The 13,411-nt window shown below is 43.9% G+C and overlaps 2 protein-coding genes across 2 annotated transcripts; one reads left to right on the top strand and one right to left on the bottom strand.

Moving 5' to 3' along the window:
• Positions 1–209: 209 nt before the first annotated feature.
• LOC110538753 (peroxisomal membrane protein PMP34) lies at positions 210–4,025 on the bottom strand. Its single transcript, XM_036939331.1, has 9 exons — positions 3,666–4,025; positions 3,383–3,443; positions 3,048–3,114; positions 2,550–2,704; positions 2,220–2,336; positions 1,979–2,124; positions 1,776–1,871; positions 1,515–1,597; positions 210–1,364 (listed from the first exon to the last, which is right to left on the bottom strand). The coding sequence occupies exons 1-9, from the start codon at positions 3,738–3,740 to the stop codon at positions 1,217–1,219; spliced, it is 948 nt and encodes a 315-aa protein (XP_036795226.1). The 5' UTR covers positions 3,741–4,025; the 3' UTR covers positions 210–1,216.
• Positions 4,026–4,385: 360 nt separating this feature from the next.
• LOC110538752 (ankyrin repeat and SAM domain-containing protein 4B-like) lies at positions 4,386–13,119 on the top strand. Its single transcript, XM_036939330.1, has 2 exons — positions 4,386–4,706; positions 11,243–13,119. Exons 1-2 carry the CDS (start codon positions 4,546–4,548, stop codon positions 12,402–12,404), a joined length of 1,323 nt encoding a protein of 440 aa, XP_036795225.1. The 5' UTR covers positions 4,386–4,545; the 3' UTR covers positions 12,405–13,119.
• The last annotated feature ends 292 nt before the right edge of the window (positions 13,120–13,411 follow it).

Genomic DNA, 13,411 nt, shown 5'->3' with positions numbered 1-13,411 from the left:
TTACACCAGCTCTGTAAGGAGGAATGGGCAAAAATTCACCCAACTTATTGTAGGAAGCTTGTGGAAGGCTACCCGAAACGTTTGACCCAAGTTAAACAAAGGCAATGCTACCAAATACTAATTGAGTGTATGTAAACTTCTGACCCACTGGAAATGTGATGAAAGAAATAAAAGCTGAAATAAATCACTCTATTCTGACATTTCACATTCTTAAAATAAAGTGGTGATCCCAACTGACCTAATACTGGGAATTTTTACTAGGATTAAATGTCAGGAATTGTGAGTTTAAATGTATTTGGCTAAGGTGTATGTAAACTACCAACTTCAACTGTAGCCACCAAACTGTCCCAGCCAGCTGAGAAATCAACACCTACTTTTCAAGAGCAGTAACATCTCTCCGGAAAGGGTTTGCAGTGGTCTTAACGCAGGGCTGAAGGAGCACCGTGACATATACAGAGATTTAAATAGAATATAGCCATGTCTGCAAATACCTTGATGCTTCACTCAAGCCCTCAAAGTTCTTGAGAATATTGCTCTTCACTCGCTTGGGCATTGTCCAAGCTTGTTAAGCAAATAGTTGTTTGGCATCGTCTTTCTAAGCAACTATTTGGCAAGACAACATCTAAGCCAAAAGGAGTTGGCTAGTAAAACTGCTAGTTGTTATCAGCACTCCAGGGTAATAGTGGTGGAGAAAGCATAACAAGCTTCAACTGCAATGCCATTCATTCAGGTATAATAAAATTGCCACAGAATGCATATGCTGGACAGTTATGGCACCTCCTATAAGACCATGTACAACCATTTCCAGAGAGATTCACCCATATTGGCAGCGTAGGGAAGACAGATATCAATACTGTATGTGGAATAAACCTCTGAGTGTAAGGGGAAAAGAGAGGAGGAGAGACACCATCTCTGGTTGAGGTGTATGTTGGGATTGAGGAAAGGGAAGTTGGGATGGGGAGTCAGTAGCCCAGTGGTCACCAACCCTCATCTTGGAGACAGGTGTGTAGGCTTTTGTCATAACCCAGTGCTAAACACACCAGAATCAAGTTCCAGATACGTGGTAATAGGTCAATCTGAACGTTGAACCAGGGGTTTCATTGCTGGGCAGGAACAAAACCCGGCACACCCTCTGAGCTCCTCTCCGGGACCAGGGTGGGTGGTGACCACTGTTGTATAGCCAGTGCAGGTTGAGGTCTAAGGGCCCGCTCACACCTCAGTGCTTCAGTTTCTTGTTGATGCCCATGACCTTGAAGGTGGCTGCGGTGATCTTCTCATACACCACAAACATGAGGGCTGCCGTTAGTACCGTCTGGAGCAGTTTGGCCTCCAGGCCTTTGTATAAGCCCAGCACACCATGCCTCCTGCAGGGGAGAGGACAGGGAGGGAACACGTCCATGGATCAACACAAGACATACTCATTGGCACAAGACGGTCTGAAAGTGTCCCACCACATTGCAGTAGTCAGACTGTTGAGACGCAAGAGTTCCATTGTGTGTGTGAGATCTACTCACTTGATTCTGTCCATAAGTAGGTAGACTATGTTTCGGAGACTGCCCAGTAGACCTCCCTTGCCCTCAGCTTTGTGCTGCCCAAACTGGGGGGATAGAAAGACAGTAATTTAATCAACAAAATGAGCTGTGAGTACAGGAAATACGGACTTATTTTACTGAGCAGTACATAATCATGATGTCAGACACAGTTTGATGGGAAGCGTTGGGGAAACACTGCTATGAGTGTTCAGTTAGCAGGTGTGTGCATTTAGAGATGTTTACCCTTAGAATGGCCTGGACGGTCTGCAGGGGATACGTCGCCGTGGTAGCGATGGCCTTGGCCACAGCGCCAATGAGAAAGATCTCTGCTGATGTAATCTAGGAGCAGACAAAAACAAAACAAAGGCTTAAAAACCTTCAGCATGACTGACACTCAGACATGCCACAGAGGTGTCAAAGTTGGCTCCCTCCTCTCCTTCCCTCACCTTCCTCCCTCCTCTGCCTGCTCTCCTCTTCATGGCTTCATAGAACATGAACACAACTGCAGGGTTGAAGACCAGCACCAGAGAAGGCAGTGTACCGTTCCAAAGAGTCCCCACTCCCTCCCTGGCTATGATCTGCGAGAAAGCATCTGCAATCGAAAACACACATTGTATGATGATAGCAAGTCACATTTTATTAGTACTGAAAAGAGACAGTGAATAACACAAATAGACAGACACACACCAAAGATGCCTCTGTAGTGGGTCTGCTGGAGGTCTTCGTTCCTGAACTTTGCCCCCTGCAGCTTGAGCCGGGTGTTGACCACCCACATGGGCGTGGTCAGGAGCACGTTCACTGCCCCTGGGGGAAAAACACACAACTTGGGCAACAGAAAGACATTTAAATATGGAGGTTAAATCTACTTTCTTCAATGAATCTCTCTGTTAATCACCTCTCAGACTCCCCTTTCCTAATATAACTACATCAATGACTTAGAGTCCATCAAAATAGGTGGCAGTAGGTTGATAGTGACTTAGCCATTACCACTAAAAGTTCCCTGTTCGGTCCTCCTACCTGAGATGAAGCCCATGAGAAGGTCTTTTCCCGGTCTGGACCGGCCCTGATTACCCACCATGACTTTCTTCAGCGTGTTGAAGGTGTAGAAGTAGACAAAGTTGGAGCAGCACAGACTGGAGATGACTGGGAACCAGCCTCTGTACAGAGACAACCTGGGAGGGGAGAAAGACCAGGGAAATACACAAAGTCAGTCATTGGGCCATGGGAACCCAGGACTAGGAGTTTTTCCTGTGCATGTGATCTGACTGGGGAAAACTCCTGGCCCAACACAAAAGTAGTCATAGAAATACAATGGGTGGAATGGACATTGCTTTGAACTGAAAGGAATGGCCATTCTACTACTCTATTCTAGATCTATGGGTACAACAGCCCAGTGAAAGCCCTGTATTGCAGTGGTACGAGGCCAGCTTTCCTTTCCAGTCAATTGATTTTACGCAATCTAAGGTGGATTATAAATTGTAGTAAAGTAGGTGTACAGTTCCATACAATACTCACAGGCCTTCCTCCTTTGCTATTTCAGCCAGGAGAATGGCAGTCGATTTGGACTTCCGATTCTCATCCACTGCAACAGAAAACGAAGGCAGAAAAGGGATTGTCATTTTGTTACATTATTGTAACATTGGAAGTAGGCTGCAGCTCTGGTATGCTCATGCAATGGTAAGGTCTTTCTTGTCAATGTTTCCACTTCTATATATCCATCACTCATTTCCTTGTGAACTCACTGACCCTTGGGTGCAGAGTCCAACATTATAGCAGACAAGTATGGCCACATTGACAACAAAGATGGTTATCAGCAGTCAGTATGTACCACCAATTACTCTACAACTCACCCTGAAGTCTGATCCTCGCTGTATCCAAAGGAAAGAAGACGGACATCGCCGTCATGCTACCCTAGAAGCAAATAACATTATGATATATAGAATATAGACGGGTAGTTAAACCTAAGTTACACGACAAAATTCACAAAGTTGATACAATCTGACACAGTATGCTAACAAACTTGCTAGAGGCACCGGTTGTAACATTTCAGTGTAGTTATTCGAACGTTTTGGCCTTGTCTTTATTATTAAAGGACTGTTCATACATAGGCAAACTACGTTGAGATGTCCTTACCACTGCACCTGCCACGGCGTGTACCAGTGTCTCATAAGACAGAAGGTTGATCGCTGAGGCACCATTGTCGGACATCTCCGATTCTTTAGGGCCGCAGAGCGTCGATCTAGTACGAATGCCAAATCGGTCAGCGATTGCAGAGCACCCTGTTCAAACAACCGGTGGTTGAGTTTCTTGCGGTGAGACTGGTTGTGGTGGAGTACGTTTACCTGCTGTCATTCCATGATGAGTGGCTGAGTGGCTTTTGTGTACTCTGACAGTGCCATAAATAAGTCAAATTTCGTTGTGGAGATTTCTGCTTCCTAATAACTAATTTTGGTGGTGCAGTCAGTCAGAGTTCAGAACGCTCTAAAGGGCGATACTGCCATCTACTGGAATGGAGTACTTTAGGCCACCTGAGATTTGTACGGCTTTCTTTTTGCGCTTGAGTTCAAAGCGCGCCTAGCCAGGTATGGCCACTGTCCTGTTTTATGACCTCGTGACATTTTATGAATAAAAGCCTACTGATATATATGCACAATTAATTTAACATATTTTGACTATATATTGTCTCTGTCATTGCCATTCCATCATTTAGCAACATGTGACCTAGGCCTATACAGTAGCCTAATAACTTCTCTCATCATATCAATTGTAGATTCTTGAATTTCCTCAATGGGACTGCATGACAAATCCCAAATGGACTTTGCTTTTGTTTTATGGCAGTGAGTTCCACCGATATGATGACGCCCAGCGCTCTGACCAAACCACTCACATCTCCGATGCGCAATTGTGGCGCTCCAACGCGCTGGAAGGAAGAACAAAATGCCAGATTTCTTCTGCTAAAAGACGTGCCTTTTTATTTAATTTCACAGTGTAGCGTTCTAAACACAGAGTAAACATGTCTAGGTACCACAAAGCAGCGATCGATGGCTACCTGGACCTCTTGAAAGAGGCTACCAGGAAAGACCTGAATTCTCCGGACGAGGACGGGATGACGCCTACGCTATGGGCTGCTTTTCATGGACACGTCGAGGCCCTTCAACTTATATGTAGCCGAGGGTGAGTGCAGTTGATATTCAGAAGTCATAGCCTACCTTCCCATACCTACAATCCCAAAATATGTTAAGTGGCATATTAGCAATATATACCTATTGTGACGTTTTTACAATCACTAATTCCAATCAATTGAAACCTAATTCAGAAATGATTTTTCTCATATTAGTCAACTGATTTAACTAAGTCTAAACTATTACAATGTGAATTTATTTGGACCTCTTTTAATTTAATTTACCCTATGTATGTTTAGATCAATTGACTTCTAATCCAATGAAAAAATAGCAGAAACTCTGCCTGACATGAGGAGGAAGGATAGAAGCTATAGGTTATGGTTTACCTTTTGACCTCTTCCTAGTCCTTGTCCATTACTGTCATTACCTTGATGAAGTCTTCCTGGTATGAGAACGGATATTTCCAATCTCAAATCTACATTGATGAGTTGCTAAAACACAACAATAAAGGCATCCTCCAGTAACCTACAAAACAGTCACAAAACCTATAGTACCAGTCCAATGAATACTGTAATATTGTATCTCCTTTAATATTGATGACATGTTTTGTTGGGAGGGATGCAGTTGGAGGATAAAAGTCCGGACGTGGCCTAATGCTGATCCTATTCCCAGCACTGCTGCTTGTTTCCAAAACAAATACTTGAACGAAGAGCAAAGGTGGACTTTATTGTTAATTCAAGTGATAGAAGGAATGCCCATCACCACCTTCCTGATGCCCATGAACCTACTAGAGGCTACCCTCATTAAGGATTTATAGGTGAGAGAGGTGCAGTTAGCTGTGTCACATGGGTTTCAACCTCACAGGTTTCTCTATCAACTTAAACCACCGTCCTCAAATGGTGACTGAATGCCTCTGAGATTTGAACTATATTCTACAATGTACTGTATGTCCATGTCACATTTTACCCATGTTATTGTTGTGTATTAGACATGCATGCCACTCTGAAACTGTCCCCCCACATTAGACCACATTTTCCCATAAGCAGAGCCAAATATGTAATCAGCCAAGGGGAATCATGTAATTAATGACAAACAATAGAGCCCTTCATTCCCCTGGCAGATTTCCCCTGCTTTCATACTGCAGGAAAAAAACAGACCTGATTTTCATCTCTCTTATTTATTTCTGTCAAGATGACAACCGACCAATTGCTTGATTATTTAATTGAATCACACAAACAATGGATTACAAAGTTTTCATAACATTGAACTCAGTGTATTTTTCTATAATGATTGGAATGATGTCAATCATACCTTTGTGATCATAGCTGCGTATTTCCATGTTGGGCGTTAGCAGTAGGATGTACTGCAACAAACTCGGTTTAATGATCACCTGTTGCTAAGATACTGCAATCGGGAGTTTTATAGAGGTCGTGATGGCACAAAGGACTTTCATTCTTAATGGCTTACCAATTAACCCATAAGGAAGGGTTGGTTTGTTCTTCATGAGGATAACGTTGGTGGCAGTCCTTTTTCATTCATTTATTATAGGAATGCTATTATACAACATCAGTTAATGACTCATTATTTCGTTTTCAAGTGTTGTTCATTATATTGTATTGTTAGATTCAGGTTGATATGGACATACAATGGGGAGAACAAGTATTTGATACACTGCCGATTTTGCAGGTTTTCCTACTCACAAAGCATGTAGAGGTCTGTCATTTTTATCATGGGTACACTTCAACTGTGAGAGACGGAATCTAAAACAAAAATCCGGAAAATCACATTGTATGATTTTTAAGTAATTAATTTGCATTTTATTGCATGACATAAGCATTTGATCACCTACCAACCAGTAAGAATTCCGGCTCTCACAGACCTGGTAGTTCTTCTTTAAGAACTGCACCTGTGCGTGCTAACCAAGGTTGCCAGGTGCACAGTGTTTCCTCCGACACATTGGTGCGGCTGGCTTCCGGGTTGGATGCGTGCAGTGTTAAGAAGCAGTGCGAGGGCCTCCCGGGTGGCGCAGTGGTTAAGGGCGCTGTACTGCAGCGCCAGCTGTGCCATCAGAGTCCCTGGGTTCGCGCCCAGGCTCTGTCGTAACCGGCCGCGACTGGGAGGTCCGTGGGGCGACGCACAATTGGCCTAGCGTCGTCCGGGTTAGGGAGGGCTTGGTCGGTAGGGATGTCCTTGTCTCATCGTGCACCAGCGACTCCTGTGGCGGACCGGGCGCAGTGCGCGCTAACCAAGGTTGCCAGGTGCACGGTGTATCCTCCGACACATTGGTGCGGCTGGCTTCCGGGTTGGAGGCGCGCTGTGTTAAGAAGCAGTGCGGCTGGTTGGGTTGAGTATCGGAGGACGCATGACTTTCAACCTTCGTCTCTCTCGAGCCCGTACGGGAGTTGTAGCGATGAGACAAGATAGTAGCTACTACAACAATTGGATACCACGAAATTGGGGAGAAAAAGATTAAAATAAAAAAAACATTCTGATTTCTGATGTATCAAGTACTTATGTCATGCAATAAAATGCAATTTAATTACTTACAAGTCATTTTTGTTTTAGATTCCGTCTCTCATAGTTGAAGTGTACCTATGATAAAAATTACAGACCTCTACATGCTTTGTAAGTAGGAAAACCTGCAAAATCGGCAGTGTATCAAATACTTGTTCTCCCCACTGTATGTGTTAATATGTATACATGTCTATAGACACTGAGTGTACAAAACATTAGGAGCACCTGCTATTTCCATGACATAGCTTTCACCTGGATTCACCTGGTCAGTCTATGATGCCTTATTGATGTCACCTTTTAAATCCACTTCAATCAGTGTAGCTGAAGGGGGGAGACAGGTTGAAGAAGAATGTTTATACATTGAGACAATTGAGACATGGATTGTGTATGTTTGCCATTCAGAGGGTGAATGGGCTAGACAAAATATTTAAATGCCTTTTAACAGGGTATGATAGTAGGTTCCAGGTGCACCAATTTAAGTGTTTCAAGAACTGCAATGCTGCTGTGTTTTTCACTCTCAATAGTTTCCTGTGTGTATCAAGAATGGTCCACCACCAAAAGGACATCCAGCCAACTTGACACATCTGTGGGAAGAATTGGAGTCAACATGGGCCAGCATCCATGTGGAACAATTTTGACACCTTGTAGAGTCCATGCCCGTTGAATTGAGGCTGTTTTAAGGGCAAATGGGGTGCAACTCAAGATTAGGAAGGTCTTCATAATGTTTTGTACACTGTGTAGATAAAGGTTTTTCACAATATCTGCAATATACCTTAAAAATACAGAAAACACGTTATTCACTGTTACAAATAATACATGGTAATAATCTATGAAAAGCCAACTGACATTTACTCCTGACGTGCTGACCTGTTGCACCCTCGATAACCACTGTGATTATTATTATTTGACCCTGCTGGTCATCTATGAACATTTGAACATCTTGGCCATGTTCTGTTATAATCTCCACCCGGCACAGCCAGAAGAGAACTGGCCACAACACATAGCCTGGTTCCTCTCTAGGTTTCTTCCTAGGTTCTGGCCTTTCTAGGGAGTTTTTTCCCAGCCACCGTGCTTCTACACCTGCATTGCTTGCTGTTTGGAGTTTTAGACTGGGTTTCTGTACAGCACTTTGTGACATCAGCTGATGTAAGAAGGGCTTTATAAATACATTTAATTGATTGATACAGTTTGGATTTACATTTCTCCTGAAGTTGTAAACCTCCATGCAAAAGATATAATGATAAACAAATTACAGGTCACTCAAACTGAAAAGCAAAAGTTATCACTCTCAAAACAGTTAATTTGCCTTGCTTTGTTCAAACTGTCAGACAGTGACATCCATTATAGAATCAGTCAGTGTCAGTATCTTCTACAGGAGAGATGATCATGGGTCTTATATTTTATGCTGCCACAGGGTCTGGAGATAGGATATCGTTTCTCAGTGACGGTGGAGCCGGTGAAAGAGTAGATATGAGTCCTGGCCTCCACATTGTAGATGAAGACCTGACCCTTCTCATAATCCACAAATACCCCCACCTTCTGGGGCTTCTCTCTCAGGGAGAGCGAGACAGGAAGATTAGCGAGAATCATGTACTCATTCCCATTCCTCAGACACAAAATCCAGGATCCATCCTCAGCACTCAGTGTTCTCATACCCTTTCTATTGATGGGCTCTCTGGCCACTCCAAAATCCAATTCAGTCTTCCCCTTAACCTGCACCTCATAGTAAAATCTCCCAGAGGAAAAGCCCCCCCCTTCTCAGGACACTGAGAAAAGTATCAAACCTCTCTTGCTTGGCAGTGTCTGATGTATATTTCCATGTTCCACTTGTTTCCATCCTCAGATAGAATGAGACGGTGATGTGCCATATCAGGGTCTAGAGTCACATTCACTGAATGTTTTTGAATGGTTTCAAGATCTTTACCCCTTCCTGTTCACAACTGATTAATGAGTACAATCAGCTTATTTGATCTGATCCTGCTCCTCAGTTAGGTTTTTCAGCTGACAGTTGAGGTCTTCATTGATGCGATCCCTCTCTTGAATGAGACCCCTTTGCTCACCATGAGCTAAAATGCATTCATCTTTGACTAGAAGTAGTTCCTTGGTGAGGTTTTAATTTTCCTGAGGTCATCCCACTGCTGTTTAACTTGATCCTTTATATTTTAGACGGCAGATGGTCACAGATAGTCCACAGTAGAAGAAACTGTCACGCGCTGACCTTAGAGAGCCTTTTTATTTCTCAATTTGTTTAGGTCGGGGTGTGATTTGGGTGGGCATTCTAGTTTTTCTATTTCTTTGTTGGCTGGGTATGGTTCCCAATCAGAGGCAGCTGTCTATTGTTGTCTCTGATTGGGGATCATACTTAGGCAGCCTTTTTTCCCACCTTAGTTTGGGATCTTGTTTTTGTGTAGTGCCTGTGAGCACGCCAGTCATTATGGCTTTGTTGTTGTTGTTGTTGTTGTTGTTGTTGTTGTTGTTGTTGTTGTTGTTGTTGTTGTTGTTGTTGTTGTTGTTGTTGTTGTTGTTGTTGTTGAGTTTCATTTTAATACACATGTGGAACTCTATGCACGCTGTGCCTTGGTCCGTTCATTTCAACGAATGTGACAGCAACCAGCAAGAGAAACACTAGAGAGCACCCCCAAAATATCCCTTAATGATTTTCATCTTCACATATGTACTTAACACACCGGAACAGCTGACTAGGAATGTGAAATTCTGTCTTCCTCACTTCATTGAGCGGGCTCTGTTGAACAATGCCTATCAAATAATTTTCTGTTTGTCTCCTGTTGAGTGACCTTTAGTTTGGCAGAGTAGAATCCCTCAGTGTTCCTTTATATCTCTGAATACCAACCATACAATTTGGTTCCCTCAATGTCCTGGATACCAGCCTTTAGATTTACACCTCGGAACAATGACTACCCTTCTCAGCTCCTCAATTGAGATCACTGGCTGGGAGCCAACAGCTACAGACACAAAGGTATACAGGATTTAAATTACTGAAGTGAGGTTTTGAGAAAATGAATACATGTTATAAGGCAGACTGTATAGGTTATTGCATTTGACAGAAAATGTAACCTTACCTTTAATACAGACTTCCATGGGGAGATCATCATACCTGGACTTTGTCTTAGTAAAGTACTTGATAAAACCCATCATCATTGCCTTGTACCCTGGTCAGTTTCAAGGTGTTGCATCTTTTCAGTTAGTCTTTAAACAGTTCTGTACTTCCCCTGTAGGAGACCATCTGATCCTTAGTTGTCACTTCAGTATTGGTAAAGATGAACAGCAGAGCCTGGGTGGGGAAGTCTAAACCACTCCACTCTCATATCCTCAGCATTGATACCGGGTTTGAGGTAGAGGTCTTCACAGGTCTAAAAAGTTGCGCATTGGATCTGTGGCTTTCCCACCCAATCTGAAATGTTTCATCAAACAAAAAAACAGATACCCATTCCGAATGGAACCCAGGACAGTCAGACCAGTTCTGAAAAAGGCCTGTGGAAAAACAGACCCAAACAGACACGTGCCGGTTCGGATCCTAGAGACCCGTTCAGATCCGAGAGTAAAAAGAGAAAGAAACCTCAGACTGGGAGCTGTCAAATGAACACACACACACACACACACAGTGAAGGTGTAGAGTAGGCCTACTGTACCTGAGACTGCTCTGTGGAGGAGAGGGACAAAGACAATCTGGTAGCATCACCGTCATTCCAGAAAGCGATGATTACACAAATGATCAAGATGAATTCCATAACTTCAAATCAGGGAGTCAATAATGACATTTCAGTGTTTAGAAAACAATACTCACAGAAAAACTGTGGAATAATCTAAAAGCAAACATACCAAAGTCAGTTCTCCTAGTTGAACAAAGGCTTTCCTTCAGTGCAGCCTTGTCAGTGCAGCCTTGTCCATGTACTCATCTGGAGTGACTTTTTTTTACTTACAACATGAGCCAAAGCTGAACAGAAATCACAGAGATAAAACATATTTTATCTAATCTTGTCATAGAAATGTATGATTGGTTGGTTGATTAATTGGTTTGTTGATTGACGGACAGATGTTTCTGTGTTCTTTCAGAGGGGACCCCAACAGGAGCGACATCTGGGGCAACACGCCGCTGCACCACGCCGCCACCAATGGTCACATGCACATCCTCAGCTTCCTGGTCAACTTCGGCGCCAACCTCTTCTCCCAGGACAACGACTTCCACACAGCTATGGACGTGGCAGCGTCGGGCGACCGCATGGACTGCGTGCGATTCCTGGACAGTGCCGCATCACAGCAGACCATCCAGAATGCCAAGAAAGTGGCCAGGCTGAAGAAGGAGGCCACCAAAGAGGCTGAAATGCGGGTGAAGCTGTGTGAGAGGGTCAAAAAAAGGCACAAGAGCAAGATGGATAAGATGTACCAAGGGTCAGTGTCAGAGGCCAGCACGGCATCTCCGTCGTTCTCCAAGATGGGCACCATCAATAGTGTGAACGAGCAGTTCTCCAAGCTGATTGCCTCTGATACCTCAGGCTCGCTTACGGCCCGGTCGAAGGGGACCCTCCAGAGAATATTCGGGAAAAAGGATAAAGGAACAACGGAGAAGGTGGGAAGAGACGGGAACGTCATCTTCGTCAAGCAGGAGAACGGCACCCTCTCTGGGAAGCCTGAGTTCATGGGCGTTTTCTCCGAGCAGGACGAGATCGATGAGGAAGAGGACGGAGGGATGAGAAGATTCACTGATGATGACGTTAATGACGATGACGAAGGAGGAGATGGCCCAGGAGCCAAGGAGTCCATCTTCAAACGGCCCGGCCTGGGGAACATGGTCTTCAGGAAGAACTTCTCCATGGAGATGGGGATAGAGCCCGACGACTTCCCCAGTGGGAACAATGAAAACCTGGGCTTCCTCATCCGCAGGGAGGGGTTCGACACAGAAGGGGAGGACACAGGCTTTGTTGAGGACGAGGAGGACGACGACCTGCCCTGGAACCAGGAGGAGATCGGCCTGGATGACGACCAGGATGAGGAGACCTCCCCGCTGGATGCCTTCCTCTCATCCATCTCCCTGCCAGACTTCTCCCCAGCCTTCACCCGTGAACAGCTGGACCTGGAGGCGCTGATGCTCTGTTCCGACGATGACCTCAAGGGCATCCGCATCCAACTGGGGCCCCGCAAGAAGATCCTGGAAGCTGCCGCTCGCCGGAAAAGTGCACTGGAGAAACCTGGCGCCATCAAGGACAGCTTCCTGTGATGAAATTCTGATATTGGAGGTGATTGAATATGGCTGAATGGAGAAAGTAGGATGAATGCAAGTAGGAGGATGTAGAGTGACAATACTTTTGAATGAAAAGAACACTGATGCAAAGTTGAGAGTTTGAAGTGGAAATACATATCCTGGTTTTCTATCCTTTAAAGACAAATTCTTTAATCTTTCTCTTACCTTGGACTAGGAGTGACTGCAGCCCTTCATTACTTTGCTATAGCCGCCACAGGCTAAAGTTAGCATTGATTCACCTAAAACAATGGGGGTTCGACGGGCTGGATAAGTCTGGCACTGTGACGAGATAATCGGACATGGTTGAACTGAGCAGGAATGTAATTTAGATTAATGGAGTGGCAATAACACCACCACAACCACTACCAACCCCCATCTTGCAATACCAATTCATGAAGATAGAAGGAAGAAACACTGTCAGATTTCAAACATAATTTGAGCTGCATGCTCTTTTTGGCATGTCTCTGAGAAGCACACAACTCATTTTGAGTAATGATGCAATGTAAGAGCCTATTAAGTGGAAACTGTTCTGATCTTGATTTTCTTGTTTCCTCCTTTGATGATTGATAGAAAGGAGACAATATTGTGATGAATTCAGTTGTGACATTTTGTATGTGAATTTTAATCCTTGTGATTTGTACATTGATTAAAAAAACGTATGACAACCAAAATAAATAACGTTTCTAAATCACTTGATCAATTCTTTCATGTGAGTTGCATGCATACATTTTCTCTGACTGGATTGTTTGGCACTTGAAAGTTCTGAATCACTGGTGAAGTAGATACATACCATGCAAAACTGTAGTGTGCCATGAGTTTCTCCTTAACAGGTGACCTAACCAGGAAAAACTCTGAGCCCTGGTAATGTGAATCTAGCCTTTGTTGCCAGCCAATTTAAAAAAAATATCTTAAATGTTTATTAGACACACAGCTCATATGATAGAGAGGAAGACAGAAGGAATCCCAGCAGGCCATGATCAGGA

Source organism: Oncorhynchus mykiss, chromosome 12 (genome assembly GCF_013265735.2).
Source record: "Oncorhynchus mykiss isolate Arlee chromosome 12, USDA_OmykA_1.1, whole genome shotgun sequence".
Lineage (NCBI taxonomy): Eukaryota > Metazoa > Chordata > Actinopteri > Salmoniformes > Salmonidae > Oncorhynchus > Oncorhynchus mykiss.
Note: the sequence above shows the minus strand (reverse complement) of the source record. Positions and strands in the feature narration are given on the sequence as shown.

What these genes read in the sequence shown, in the direction of transcription:
- LOC110538753 (XM_036939331.1), bottom strand. Translation starts at nt 3,740, where the DNA reads ATGTCCGACAATGGTGCCTCAGCGATCAACCTTCTGTCTTATGAGACA. An exon ending in AGCGAGGATCAGACTTCAGG is followed by an intron (nt 3,115 to 3,382) that starts GTGAGTTGTAGA and finishes TTTCTGTTGCAG; the next exon opens with TGGATGAGAATCGGAAGTCC. An exon ending in CCACTACAGAGGCATCTTTG is followed by an intron (nt 2,125 to 2,219) that starts GTGTGTGTCTGT and finishes TTTCGATTGCAG; the next exon opens with ATGCTTTCTCGCAGATCATA.
- LOC110538752 (XM_036939330.1), top strand. Translation starts at nt 4,546, where the DNA reads ATGTCTAGGTACCACAAAGCAGCGATCGATGGCTACCTGGACCTCTTG. An exon ending in CAACTTATATGTAGCCGAGG is followed by an intron (nt 4,707 to 11,242) that starts GTGAGTGCAGTT and finishes GTGTTCTTTCAG; the next exon opens with AGGGGACCCCAACAGGAGCG.